Below are 15,460 nucleotides of genomic sequence, written 5' to 3'. Positions count from 1 at the left end.
CATTCCCCAAATCATTAGTGACACATCTAAAAACCTTAGTGTTGTAGTACAAAGCAGAAGTCAACAGACCCCAAAGGGGGCCCACGAGAGGGATTTCATGAGATTTGTGAACTAGGATGAGGGGGGAAAAAATCCTCATTTTCACCAACCTCTGCCTAAAATTTAGCATTTTCTCCAATTGGGAAAATAAGCAATAGCATATGATTGGGAGCAGTAAATATGTCTTATCAGATTGCCAAAGGGCCAATATCTTCTATTATTCAGTTGTGTCCAATTCTACATGGCCCCATTTAGGATTTTCTTGGCAAAGATGCTACTATTTCCTTCTATGGCTCATTTTACAGATGAGCAAACTGAGGCAGCCAGAATTAAGTGACTTTCCCGGCTAGGAAGTATCTGAAGTAGGATTTGAACTCATTTCCTTCTCATTTCTGGACTGGTGCTCTATTCACTGGACTGACTGCCTACTTGCCTGCCCACAATCCATAGTGAGTGGTTGGATTTAATTGAATTTAATTGCAGTGTTTTAGATTTGAAGATGGCAAAAACGAGATACCAAAAAACTGAAGTAATGCACGGGATCACCTCAGGCCTTGAATGTCCAACTGCCACAGGGGATTCAGGACCAGAAGGCTCCCCACTCCCCAGATTCTTTGTACCAGGCCCCCATGTCATGGGGTTTGGCCTGTTGCATTTGTGGTTGCCCCTCATCAACTTCACACTTCCTCCTTGAAAAGGAAAATGTGCTACACTTATTTAAAGACTTCCCTAATTTAGAAAAAGAAAAAAAAAATTCCACATAATCTGAGCCCCCAGAGTTTGGTCGAGGTCCAGGCAGCTGGGTTCCGATGCCCCGGAGAGTTCAGATCTGTTGTCCCCACCCCTCGCCCCTGGTCCCCAAGGATGGCCTTCTCCCCCATCTGTGACTCAAAAAGGAAGCTAAGAGAAAAAAATCCATCTGGATTGTTCTCTGAAGTGAGGGAGGGACAGGAACTTTGGTGGCCAGACTCGGTGACAACCAAGACAGTACGGACGGGTTGTGTGCAGATGAACTCAGTCTGGTGGTTTCCACTGGAGTGATTCCTTCCCTGCTCTTTACACTAGATGGGAAGTTTCTGAAAAATGGAACAAAAACCATCCCGCTGATCCTAAATGTGAAGACACATCAGGAGGCTCCTTTTAGCCATTTTTTCTATTTTTCTTACTTCTGGGTCTCTCAAAAAGGCTGTGTGTCCACTGAGGCTTCCTGCTGGAGTGAAAAGATTTTGAAATTAAGGCTATTTAAATTCTGGCTAATCCTCTTAATATTCATTTGACTTTGGAATATTACTTCCTGTCTCTCTGCCTCAGTTTCCCCATATGTAAAACCCAGGTCTAGATACCCTATGAGGTCCCTATCCAAATCTATGGTCGTGTGACATTTTTGCTGTCTAGTGGAGGGGAATGGGCCCCACGATCAGGAATGGAGAGAGAAGAAGGAGAATCCATGAGCATATATATTCAAGCCACAACTTGGATGATCAGTTCCTGTATGATAGAGAACTGGCTCCATTTCTTTTTTGAGACTGGGTCCCCCGATCTCACCCAGATTCATAAGTAACAGTGATTGTCACACGAACTTTAACTTGCTCCATTCTTCCACCTGGGCTGGTTTAGCTCTCCTTCGGCAGCCTGATGGCCCTCTGCTCCTGGAGGCTGGCTCTATTGGATGGGGCCCGGCTTAGTGGCTCTGACCTACTGCAACTCAGAACTCCTGGGTTCAGGAGATCCACCAGCCTCGGCCTTGCCAGGAATTAGAGATGGATGGCCCGAGCCTGGCTAAACTGCCTGCATTTCTGAAAACTATCTTTGGATAGTTCTAAGAACCAAACAATGGCTTCTTGGTGGCTGGTCTGTGCATCTTTTCCTGTTGTTTTTTGTTAGGTTTGTTTTTTTTTTTTTTTAATTTCAATGAGAATTTTCCTTAAATATCATTGCTAAAAAAATTCAAAATGCTCGATATTGATTTTATGATTTAAAAATTTCTTCTCTTAGCCAAACCAAGCATATTATGGGCCCTGATACTAATATACATATTGTGTGAGGGGAAAAAAAGATTTTAAAAATGTCAGAGTCAAGGAAAACGTTCCAGATGAAAAAATTGATGATCAGTGAAGGAAGAAATGACTTATACAAGGCCATTAGAGCATAAAATGTTGAGCTGAGCTGGGAAAGGCTTTAGGGTTTGGGGGTCAAACAAGAATTCCTTCTGCAATGTCTCCCAAGTGGTCATCTAATTTGTTCAAAGACCTTCAGTGAAAGGGAGTTCACTCTACTAATGTGGCCCGTGTGGCTTTTTGTTGGTATTGTTGTTTTCAGCCCTGTTTGACTCTTTGTGCACCCATTTGGGGTTTTCTTGGCAAAGATAGTTTGCCATTTCCTTCTCCAGCTCATTTTACAGGGGTGGAAACTGAGGCTCACATGATGAAGTGACTTGTCCAGGGTCACCCAGCTAGTTGAACTCTTTGGAGCAGCTCCAATAACTAGAGTGTTTTTTCCCTTGGATTTCACTTCAATCTGTCTCTCTGAAACTTCCATCAGTTGTTCCTGGTCCTGACCTCTGACCGAGAGCAAAAATAGTCTTTTACATGACAGCTTTCAAATGCCAAAAGATGGCTCCTCGTTTCCCCTTTGCTGATTTCTGCTCCCAAAGCTACCATCACCTCCAATCTGTGGTTTCCCTCCTCTAGACATGGTCCAGCTTGTTACTGGCCTTCCTTAATGACCCAGGGCAAGCAAAATGGACACTAGAGTCTGGATATGACCTTACCAAGTAGACAGAAGAAGGGGGACTTCCCTTTTTTTTGGACAGTCTATCTCCTGGTAGGGCTCTGCCTTTGTACCTCCAGGGATGTCTAAGTAAAAGCGAAAAAGAGATGTCTCAGAGAAAGGTATGGGGGAACAGAAATGGGGGGGGCAGGGAGGGAGAAAGGAACTTGACTGAAGGAAGACACATTTCCTAGCCATATACCCAACCTTCATCTTGTTCAATCCTCCACCAAGAGTGTCCGTTGAAATCTTGAGCTTCAGTGGTTTGCTCAGTGTTTGCTCACAGATCCTTCTCATCAAGGCAAGCCAGTCTAATAAATAATGTGCTGAAAGATAAAAGTCTTGAGGGAATAGTTACCAGATTACTTCCCCTACAGATAGACAGCCCACTTCAGAACCAGACATCAGGTGCATGTAGCCCACAACACTCCCCAGTGCAGCCTGAACCCGAGGAAAATGTGGTTCCTGTGTAATTTTTAATGGTGGTGTATTAATTAAAAATTAATCTATGAACATTAAATAAACATATAATCTAAAATATCTTACTAATTAATTTAAAATAAATTGACATGCAATTAGATTAAAACATAATGAATATCCCAGTAAATAATTAATTAATGATAAATAATATATACTTTAACATAGAAACATCAAATCAATGTGTCATTAAATATATTAGTACATAATTAATAATAATATATCATTTCATTAATGCACAAACATTAAATCAACACACAATTAAATATATTAGCCACGAATGCTTAAAATACCACATAATTAATGTACAATGCACAAATTGATATGTGACCAAATATAGTAGCAAACAATAATAAAACAAAATCTCATTTAATTAACATATGAACATCAAGTTAATATATAATTAACTTCACAAATAATTGATAATCAAATAATGTATAATTAAATTAATGCATGGCATTAAGTTAATATATGATTAAAGACATGAGCGATTAATTAAAACTTAATATATAAGCATCAGAATAATTAAATAAGATGTTATTTTATTATTATTTGCCCATATATTTAAAATATATGGGCAAATAATAATAAAATAATAAATCATTATAAAATTAACACATAGGTACATGTGAGTCCTGAGGATCTCACATATAAGGTAAAATTTAGCACTCTTTTCCCCTCCTTTGGGGAATGGTCTTAGCAGGCTGCTTCCTATTAGTATCCAAACAGTGTAGCCTTATCAATTCTTCTTCTTATACATCCTTTGTATCTATCCTCTTTTCCCAGCTTTAGTACCATAACCCCATTACATCTCACCTTGACAACTGCAGTAGTTTCTTAGCTGATCTGGCAGTTGGATGATTTGATGATGATCTTGAGAAGATCTGAGTTCAAATCCAGCCTCAGACACTTCCTCGTGGTGTGACCCTGGACAAGTCACTTTATTCTGTTTTCCTCACTTTCCTCATCTGTAAATGAGCTGGGGAAAGGAAAGACAAACAACTCCAGTTTTCTGCCAAGAAAACCCCAAATAGGGTTATGAAGGTCTAACACGACTCAAACAACCATTTCTCCTCTCTCCAGGTAACCCTCAGTCATAAAGCTGACCATGTCACTCTGGTGCTCAAGAATCTTCAAAGGATCCCTATTGCTTCTAGAATAAGAATAAGACCCAACTCCCGCTGAGGACAGGGATTTTTTTTCCTTTTGTCTATGAACTCCCATGGCCCAGCACAGGGCCTGGCTCAGGATAGGCTCACTGAAGGCTGTTGGCCTGGATTGGGAGAAACTGAATGAGATGGTCCACAAGGTCCTTTCTGATCCTAGAACAATGATCCAAAGCCACTGATAAACATCTCAGATTCTCACGAAGTCTAAACCAAGTGCAGGGGAAGGAGGAAATATGGTTTGCCCTACATAGGAATTCTTTGCTTTACCACGGGGATGTTTTGTTTAAAAACAAAACAAAACAAAACAAAAAGCCAGCATCTTTGTCTCTGTTAGAAGAGGCCCAAATGGCCTTTGGGCCATTTCTGTTTATTTTCCACCTTTCAGGAACCTGACTCTTGAAAAGGAAGCGTCTGCACGTGCCGTTTCCTTAGAATTCTGTATGTGGGGGGTTATCACTTCCACCCCCCACCTATTTCCACTGCCACCCCCCAAGCACAGGCTCACTTCTTCAGAATGTGCTCACCTGTGAAGTGTGACTCACAGCTTTTCCTGTAGACGGCTCGAACAGGGGCCTTGGGTGCCATTTAACAGCATCATTCCCACCCACCCTTCCTCCCGGGCCCGGGGATTTTTGATTGGACTGCAGAGGCAGGTCCTTTGCTTACAGCCAGGCAAACCACAAGGGCAGGCTGGGGCTTCCTGTTGCCAGGCCTCTATAAAGCCCCTCGTTCCAAGTAAGAGAACAAGAGAAACTCCTCAAACTCCTGAGTTCTGGGTGCCCCACCCGCTCCTACCTCCTCTCTACTGTTTGACTGTGCCCTTACCCACGTGGCTCTGCTCTGGCTTTCTCTGTCTCTGTTTCTCCCTTTCTCTCTGTCTGCCCCTCTCTATCATCTCTGTGTCTCTGTCTCTGACTGTCTCTATCTCTGTGTCTTTGTTTCTCTCTCATTACCTCTTTCTCTGTAACTATCTCTGTCTTTGTTTCTCTCTGTTTCTGTCTGTTTCTCCCTTTCTCTCTCTCTGCCCCTCTATCTCTATCTCTGTGTCTTTCTCTCTTTCTCTCATTACCTCTTTCTGTCTCTTTCTTTTTTTTGTCTCTGTCTTTCTATCTCTGTAACTATCTTTGTGTGTCTCTGTTTCTGTCTCTGTCACACACACACACACACACTATCTCACTGTCTTTCTGTCTCTGTAACTCTGTGTCTCTGTTTTTCTCTATCTCTGTCATATGCACACACACACGCTGTCTCTCTCACTCTGTCTTTCTGTCTCTCTGTGTCTATATCTTTATCTCTGTGTCTGTCTGTGTCTCTCTCTGTCTCTCCCTCTCTCTCCCTCTCTGCCCTGTCTCTGTCTCTCTGTCTCTCTCTCTCTGTCTCTGTCTCTGTAGCCTGCGCTAAAACTCTTCTTTCTCCCCCCAACCCCAGGACGGCTCCCCCAGAGCTATGTCCAGGTTCCTGAGGCACTTCACGGTGGTTGGCGACGACCATTACAAGTGGAACACCAGGTATAAGAAATGGGACAACGAGGAAGAGGAGGATGAGCAGCCACAGATGCCGGCGGCCCCGGCGCCGACGTCCCTGGCTCCTGGGGCTGAGAGCGGCGCCACCAGTGTTCCAGAGGAGGCCGGCAGCCCTCCAAAGGCCCCCCCGGACTTCAGGACTGTGATGAGAAAGCTCTTCAGTTCCCACAGGTTTCAGGTAGGAGCCACCAAGAGCTGGACCAGCAGGATGGAGGGGAAGAGTCTAGATCGGAGAGTCAGGGCTTGGCTATGGGTCAGTCATGTGCCTTGTCTGGCTCTAAAGTAGAGATAATAAACCCACTCTCCCTTCTCTTGCAACACTATTGGAAATGGAAAATCAGATGGGAGCTTTTTAAAATTTTTTTAAAGTTTGGAGCCTTCCAAGGTTATCACAATCATTGCTAATATGATTTAAAAAGAGAAAATAAAGGGGCAGCTGGTGGCACAGTGAATGGCGCAGCAGCCCTGAAGTCAGGAGGACTTGAGTTCAAATCTGGTCTCAGACACTTAAGATTTCCTGGTGTGTGACCCTGGCTGCACTTAACCCCAATTGACTCAGAAAAAAAAGGAGAGAGAAAATAAAAATGCTTCCTGTTCTACCCACTTGCCACTTAACTCTTTAGAATCAGAATGTCAGGACTGAGAAGGGTCTGAAAATAGGGGATGACAGGGGGGAACTGGCTTCAGAACAGGGGATATCAGGGGGAGGGGCTTCAGAACAGGGGATATCAGGGGGGAGGGGCTTCAGAACAGGGGATATCAGGGGGAGGGGCTTTAGAACAGGGGATATCAGAGGGGAGGGGCTTCAGAACAGGGGATATCAGGGGGAGGGGCTTCAGAACAGGGGATATCATGGGGAGGGGTTTTAGAACAGGGGATATCAGAGGGGAGGGGATTCAGAACAGGGGATATCAGGGGGGAAAGACCTTAGAACCTAAAATGTTCCAATTTAAATGAACACCAGGTCGTGAATATTGTTGCCGGGAGGCTCCTAGAATGAGGAAAGCTGAGCCACTTAAGAGGAATGGAGAATAAGGGGCCTAAGATCTGGGCTGGGAAGTTAATGCCCATTCCGTTGCTTCACCAGCAGCCATCTCTTGCCCTCTCTGAGCCTTCCTTTTCCTCCTTATGTTTGATCCTGGCCTGTGGGTAGCAGTGAGACAGGGAGCATGTCCCCAGAGCCTCTGGGCATCCCTTTTGAATGCTGAGTGCTCTGGGAGGCTGAGGAACCGTGAAGGAGCTGTCAGGATTGATTGCTGAAGTTAGTTTTGTGACCCTGCTCATAGGCCCCTAGGCATGTATGCTGCTAGAAATAGAAATGAACCCAGTTCCCCAGATTGTGCAGATGTCACTGCCCTTGTACCTGGGGGTGGGAAGCAGCCTCGTTCCTGTCACTGTCATTGTTCAGGTTTTCCTCCTCCCGGGGGCCCACCAAGAATCCATTTCTGTCAGGGATGGGTCCCTCCCTCCTGTGGCTGTGATGAGCAGAGAATCACGGTATTAGCTCGGAAGGGGTAGCCCAGGGCGGCCATCTCCATCCCCCCAAGTCCCAGGCTCAGTGAGCCAGTGCCCCCGCACCTGGGGGCCAGGGGGGCTCACCCTTCCCTGGGGGGCTTCATTCCTCAAGCCTGGCAGAGAAAGAAAGGGAAGGAAGGAGGGAGAGAGACAAAAAAGGGGGGGAGAAGGTGGAGAGAATCGGAGAAAAGAAAGGAGAAAAGGAGGAAAGCAGGAGACAGAGAAACAGAAGCAGAGAGAGCAAACGAGAGAGTACATTTAGTGTTTACTATGTGCCAGGCCCTGTGTTATGTGTTAGGGAAATAAATAGGAGCAAAAAAGACAGTGGCTGTCCTCAAAAAGCTTTCCTTCTAATGAGGAAATAATGGGAAGCTGGAAAGGAGGTAAGGAAGGCTTGAGGGGGAAGTAGAGGAGTCCCAAGAAGAAGAGAGGCTCTCCGATTGAGCTCTAAATCCCCAATTGACCATCCTGTAACCTATTTCTATGTTGCTTTAAAGTTTTCAAAGCACTTTCTTCACAGGCATCCTCTGAGCTCGGTAGGGATCCTTATGCCCGCTTTACAGATGAGGAAACTGAGGCACAAAGAGGCAAAAGGTCTCAAAGCTAGCCCCTGTGAAGGGCAGGATTTGAGTACAGGCCATTTATGATCCCCAGTCCACCACACTTTGCTCTCCCCATGCTGCCTCAGTTTCCTGATCAGACCCACTCCAGAATCTTAGAGGTAGAAGAGACCCAGCTGCCATCTAGTCCCAGCTGTGCCTCACTTGCCCACCCAGCAGATGGCTCTCCAGCCTTGGCCTGAAGCTCGCTTGTGGGAGAGACCCCTGCCTCCTGAGGCATGCTGGATAAGACCCGCAGTTAGGGAGTTCTCCCTGCCATCCAGGCAGGAATCCATGCACTGGGGAGCGATGCTCCTGGGGCTGCTTCCTGGGGCCGAGCAGGAGAAATGCCTCTTCCAGGGAACAGTCTTGAGGTCCTTGAATCAAATTCATCAGCAGTTATTCTGGGCCCTCTCTGTGTCAGGGCCTGGGGACTCAAAGAAAGGGGAGTTAGGTCTGCCCTGTAGGGCAGCTCCTTCAGCCCAGCCTCGGATGGCATCTCTCCATCTGTTGCCTTGCAGCCTCCATCTTTCCTGTCCCCTGTGCCTGCCTGTAAGGTGTAGAGCAGGGGGAGGCGGGGAGCTTTAGTGGGAAAGGGGTACAGAGAGAGGGTAGCTGGCTGACAGCACGCCGGACCTGGAGTGAGGAAGTACCGAGTTCAAATCCAGCCTCAGATATTTCCTAGTTGTGTGAACCTGAGCAAGTCACTTCACTACTTCTGCCTCAGTTTCCTCATCTGTGAGATGGGGAGAATAGCACCTACCTGCAAGGGTTGTAGTGAGAAGATGTTTGTCAAGTGTTTGGCTCATTGCTAGCACATACAGGAAGGATAGAAATCCTTATTTACTTCCCCCCAGCTAGGGATAGGCAGGCAGGGTTGTGGGAAGACTCTCTGAGGAATGAGTAGATGTAGGCAGAAAGGAGAAAGCCAGTGGAGAGGGAGGGATTGAAGAGCTTAGAAAGAGAAGGGTCATGGAGGGTGATTAGGGAAAGCGAGAGGGAGGAGTTCAGAGCAGATTGGGATCAGATTGGCCCAGAGGGAGCCCAGAAAGCTTTCCTGGAAGGAGGAGGACTTGGGCTTCTGTCACAGAGGCCAAAGGTGGCCCAGGCTGCCAGCTCCCTCCCAGACAGCAGAAGTGTGGCTCCTTTCTCTGTAGGCCCTAGAGGGAGTGCCCAGGTGGTATCAGACAGACATTGTGCCAACTCGGAAGCTCTCCTGCCCCAACCTGCGTTTTCTGGCTTAATGGCTTTCTGATTTAGGCTTTTTTTTAAAATCTAAAATGATAAATTTATGAAAAAAATGCAAATGGAAGTAGCCTAGCTGTACCAGATCTAAAACTATATTATAAAGCAGCAGCCATCGAAACCATTTGGTCGTGGCTAAGAAATAGAGAAGTTTATCAGTGGAATAGGTTAGAACCACAAGACACAACAGGCAACGACTGTGTTGATAAACCAAAGACCCCACCTTTTGGAATAAGAATTCACTATTTGACAAAAACTGCTGAGAAAATTGGAAACTAGTACGGCAGAAACGAGGCATTGACCCATATCTAAACACCATACACCACAATAAGGTTAAAATGGGTTAGGGTTTAGACAGAGTGATACTGTAAGCAAATTAGAAGAACACAGGATAGTCTACCTCTCAGATCTGGGGAGAAGGAAGGAATTTGTGGCCAAAGAAGAACTAGAGTATATTATAGAATGCAAAATGGATAATTTTGATTATATTAAGTTCAAAAGGTTTTATACAAACAAAACCCATGCAGACAAGTTTAGAAGGGAAGCAATAAACTGGAAAAAATGTTTACATTCAAGGGCTCTGATAAAGGCCTCATTTCTAAAATATATAGAGTATTGGCCGAACTTTATAAGAATTCAAACTAGTCTCCAATTGATAAATGGTCAAAGGGTATGAACAGACAATTTTCAGATGAAGAAATTGAAACTATTTGTAGTCATATGAAAAGGTGCTCCAAATCACTGTTGATCAGAGAAATGCACATTAAGACACCTCTGAGATACCACTTACACACTTGTCAGATTGGCTAAGATGACAGGAAACAATAATGACCAATGTTGCAGGGGATGTGGGAAAACTGGGACACTGATACATTGTTGGTGGAGTTGTGAACTGATTTAACCATTCTTTTGTTATTTGTTTTATTTTATATTTTTATGCAGTAAGTTTCAAAACAAAATTATTTTTACTTTTTGAATTTAGGTTCTCTTCCTTATCTCCACCCACAATTAAGAAACCCCTTGTGAAGCTATGCAAAAAATTTCCATAAAAGTCAGATTGTGAAAAAAAATTAGATCTCCCAGCTTAATGAAAATAAAAGCCCTTAAGAAAAATCAAGTTTAAAAAACAAGAGAGAGAAAGAGAGAGAGAAAATGCATCAGTCTGTATTCAGACACAATCAATTCCTTTTCTGAATATGGATAGGATTTTTCATCATAAGTACTTCAGAGAAGTCATGGATAATTGTACTATTGAGAATAGCAAAGTCATATTTCACAGCTGATCATCCCAGGGCATTGCTATTACTTTGTACACAGTACATTTCACTTTGCTTGAGTTCATGGAGGACTTTCCAGATTTTTTTTTTTCTGAGAGTATCCTGCTCATCATTTCCCATAGAACGACATCCCATCATAAACACACACCACAGTCTATCGAGCCATTCCCCACTCAATTCCCATTTTTTTTTGCTCTAAGAAGAGAGGAACAACCTGTCATTTAACCCCCCAAGATCTTCTATATGGAAGAAAGTATTTATCACTTGACATTTTCAGTGTAAAGAGTTTAAAACAATTTTCCTCTTTTTCTTCCCGTAGGTCATCATCATTTGCCTGGTCATTATGGATGCCTTGCTGGTGCTTGCTGAATTGATGTTAGATTTGAAAATCATCCAGCCTGACAAGGACAATTATGCCGCCAGGGTAGAGCACAATCAGCTTATTTGTCTTTCCATAGCTCTAGCCCCCTCTGTACTATCTCATTTTGTGGCCCAGTTTCTCACCCCCCAAGAGTACATTCTGCAGACTTTCCAACGCATTTTGTGCTTGGCTAGCTAGGACTTATAAAGGACAAGCCTTGGAAGACCCAAGGTCAAGTCCCACTTTTGATGCTTATTAGCTGTGTGACAGTGGACAAGTCACCTAAGGTGTCTGAATAGCAGTTTCTTCATCATACTGAAATGGGACTGGATGGGATGTGAGGCCCTTTTAGTCATAAGGCTGTAACTCTTAATTTCTCAATGCCCCCCGGCAACTATCTAGTGCTGTGGCTTGAGAGGCTTGGGTAGAGGAGGTTTTTGACCCAGAACCATAGTCAATAGAGAGGGAAAAGAGAAGGGAGCTTAGAATCCAGTCTAGGAGGCCAGCTACAACTGTGGCCTGAATGAGAAGGAGCTGTCAGCCAAATGAGAGGAGCCAGGAGAAAGCAGTGTCAGGAGAAGAGAATCATTGAGAAGGAGGTGATCAGCCATGTCAGCTCCTGCCAGGGAGCCAGGGAGGGTCAGCACTGAGAAAAGGCCGTTTGAAGAGATCGGTGGTGATGTGGGAAAACAGTTTCAGTTCAATGATGACATCAGAAGCCAGAATGCAGAAGGGTGGAAAGAGAGGGCGCGAAGACAGATTGGAGGTGACTTTCCCAAGAAATGTAGATGAGGAAAGGAGGTAGCGTGGAACAAGTGAATGATTTTCTGAGGACAAAGTGGTGACATGGTTGTGTTAATAGGCAGTAGGGAAACAGCCAATAGACTGAATCTGAGAAAACTCAGGAATGGTAGTGCCAGAGAGTCTGATGGAGGAGATGGGAGGGGATGGGATTGAAACAGTTGTAGAGGGATTGACCCTGGAGAGAAGAAAGGCCATCTTCATTGGAGATCAGAAAAGAGGAGGAGATAAATGAGGAAGATATCTGAGATAGTGGAGAGAGGGAGAGGAAAGAAGATGGAGCTCTCCATTAACCATCCCGTTTAATTTTACATGAAATATAGGGCAAGGTCTTAGGCCAAGAGTGTTAGGGGGAGGAGTTCAGAAGATTAAGGAGAGACAGGAATGCTTGGAAAAGCTACAGTGGAGACGGGGATAGTGAATCCGATTGGAGTCATAGGTTGTTTGCCTTGTTGCGTGTAAGGCTCAGTTGAGATGAAATAACATCATTTTGTAGTTGGTCCAATCAGTTCAGGTTTCGTAATTTCTTCCAGCTCGGTTCAATAACACAGGATTGTGAAGGAGGTGACTGGTGGGAGTTTTCCAGGGTTCAGGCTTGGCAAGCTTGTAATGATAATCAACTGGACAGAGGGGCAAAGGGAATTGTGGTGGAAGGTAGTGTAGACTTGAGTGGATTCACCAAGGGATTGAGATATGGCAGCCAGTCACTGCAAGGATGATGACCTGGGAAATAACTAAGAGGTAGAGATAATGGAGGTCACAGTGAGGTTAAAAAACTGGGTTGAAAGTTGGGTGTAAACCAGAGGTTGTAAAAGATGGAATGATGAGATTATGACCAGATTGAGGAATTTCAGAGCTGGTGAACACGGAAGTGGAAGATTTGGGCTTGATGGCAAGACAAGGGGGGAGCCTCTCTGTGAGTGGCTGAGGTGGAGCGGAGGAGGTGGTCATGGAAACTGAGTAAATTAGGAATGAGGAAGATAGGTACTTAGTCATGAGCATCTACCCTCCTGTGATGGGGGGCAGATAGGAAAGAGAAAAATATTTGAGCCAGGATCTTGAATGACTTGAGCTGGAGTGGGGAGGGGGCATCTATAGCTAACAATCGCCAGGATTTTCTATCGAGCGACAAATTTGGCTAGCATGAATCTCAGGGTCAGTTTCAAGGGAAAATTTGAAAGTAGTAAAGAGGAAGAAGGAGTATTCTGACTTCCCCAACACAAACAGGTTGTTGGGAAAGGAGAAGATATAAAGAAAATGAATCCAGTAATAGAAACTGCCTGCCTCAGTTTCCTCATCTGTAAAATGAGGGAAAGAACAGCACCCACCTTTCAGAGTAAACTCACAGGATAAACTGAGATCTTTTTCTATTGCTACCTATTAGCAATCATGGATTGGCAGGTCAGCCTGCTTTTTCTTTAATTCAACATTTTTAAAGCATCTCCTGTGTATGTAATAGATGTAGTGGAGACAGAACCATCCTCAAACTCAAGAAGAATGAGTTCAATTCCCACTCTTGACACATCCTGGCTGTGTGACCATGGCCAAGTTCCTTAACCTCTCAGTATCCTGAGATATTTCCCAAGTTTTTAATTTACAAAAAAGATGCCAGCCTGCATTGGTTGGTAAGGGGAGTTTCTCCATCTGAGAGTTCCTTGTGACGGTGATATCACAAGTCCAGGTTTGCTCCCTTTCTTCTGCGTGCAGGGACTGGGGACAGAAAGACAGAAATAAAACAATCCCCGACCTCACCAGCTCCTTCTCTGTTCTTTATTCACGTTCTCCTTTTTTCTCAGAGAGTGTCTGTCCTCAGTGGATCATAGAACTAGAGCCAGAAGAGACCCATCCACTAAAGCCAGCCTTTCTAGTAAGGGTCTGCTGTGTGCCTGCGGGACATAGAGAGGCAAACGTGGTCCCTGCTCTCCAAGGTCCCAGTCCATGTGCATGTGTCTTTACAACTCATCTAGTCCAATCCTCACTCCTCACCACCCATTTTACAGATTAGGAGATTATATTTGGATCTTTGGTCCAGGCAGGGGGGAGTGATTTGCTCAAGACCACACAACTAACAAACATCAGAGGCTGGATTTAAATTGAGCTTCTCTGATGATTACCACACCACTGCTATCCCTCCTGTGTCTATTACTGTTACTACTCCTACTCCTGTTATTGTTGCTACCATGGCTACTGTTACTGCTGAAGTTACAAGCACTCCAGTTACAATGACTGTTTTAGGACTGTTATCACTACTGCTACAATCACCGTTTCTACTAATTTTGCTTCTACTGTTACTACTACCACCACCACTTCTGCTACTGTTAGTACTGCTATTACAACTGCCATTACTATTACTATCATCAGTACTATTAGTACTACTATTATACTACTACTGCTGATATTATAACTACTATTACTACTACTATTATTACTATCATCAGTACTATTAGTACTACTCTTATACTACTACTGCTGATATTATAACTACTATCACTACTACTATTATTACTATCATCAGTACTATTAGTACTACTCTTATACTACTACTGCTGATATTATAACTACTATTACTACTACTATTATTACTATCATCAGTACTATTAGTAATACTCTTATACTCTTATACTACTACTGCTGATATTATAACTACTATTACTACTACTATTATTACTATCATCAGTACTATTAGTACTACTCTTATACTACTACTGCTGATATTATAACTACTATCACTACTACTATTATTACTATCATCAGTACTATTAGTACTACTCTTATACTACCACTACTAATATTATAGCTACTATCACTACTACTATTATTACTATCATCAGTACTATTAGTACTACTCTTATACTACTACTGCTGATATTATAACTACTATTACTACTACTATTATTACTATCATCAGTACTATTAGTAATACTCTTATACTCTTATACTACTACTGCTGATATTATAACTACTATTACTACTACTATTATTACTATCATCAGTACTATTAGTACTACTTATACTACTACTGCTGATATTATAACTACTATCACTACTACTATTATTACTATCATCAGTACTATTAGTACTACTCTTATACTACTACTGCTGATATTATAACTACTATTACTACTACTATTATTACTATCATCAGTACTATTAGTACTACTCTTATACTACTACTGCTGATATTATAACTACTATTACTACTACTATTATTACTATCATCAGTACTATTAGTACTACTCTTATACTACTACTGCTGATATTATAACTACTATCACTACTACTATTATTACTATCATCAGTACTATTAGTACTACTCTTATACTACTACTGCTGATATTATAACTACTATTACTACTACTATTATTACTATCATCAGTACTATTAGTAATACTCTTATACTCTTATACTACTACTGCTGATATTATAACTACTATTACTACTACTATTATTACTATCATCAGTACTATTAGTACTACTCTTATACTACTACTGCTGATATTATAACTACTATCACTACTACTATTATTACTATCATCAGTACTATTAGTACTACTCTTATACTACCACTACTAATATTATAGCTACTATCACTATGAATACTATTAATACTATTATTATCTCCACTGGCATTATTGCTACTACTACTACTAATAAAACAGTTCCATACTGTCTTGAATAGAAAGGA

At 43.0% G+C, this 15,460-nt stretch overlaps 1 protein-coding gene across 1 annotated transcript in view; it reads left to right on the top strand.

Moving 5' to 3' along the window:
- The window catches only part of HVCN1 (hydrogen voltage gated channel 1), a 39,622-nt gene that overhangs the window by 11,214 nt on the left and 12,948 nt on the right, over positions 1-15,460 (top strand). The window contains exons 3-4 of the mRNA XM_031948570.1: positions 5,883-6,155; positions 10,933-11,037. Coding sequence (XP_031804430.1) covers positions 5,883-6,155; positions 10,933-11,037 — 378 coding nt within the window. The remainder of the gene's footprint in view (positions 1-5,882; positions 6,156-10,932; positions 11,038-15,460) is intronic.

The sequence above is a fragment of the Sarcophilus harrisii genome, chromosome 1 (genome assembly GCF_902635505.1).
Source record: "Sarcophilus harrisii chromosome 1, mSarHar1.11, whole genome shotgun sequence".
NCBI lineage: Eukaryota > Metazoa > Chordata > Mammalia > Dasyuromorphia > Dasyuridae > Sarcophilus > Sarcophilus harrisii.
The sequence above is the reverse complement of the archived record's forward strand: the minus strand, read 5'-3'. Positions and strand labels throughout refer to the sequence as shown.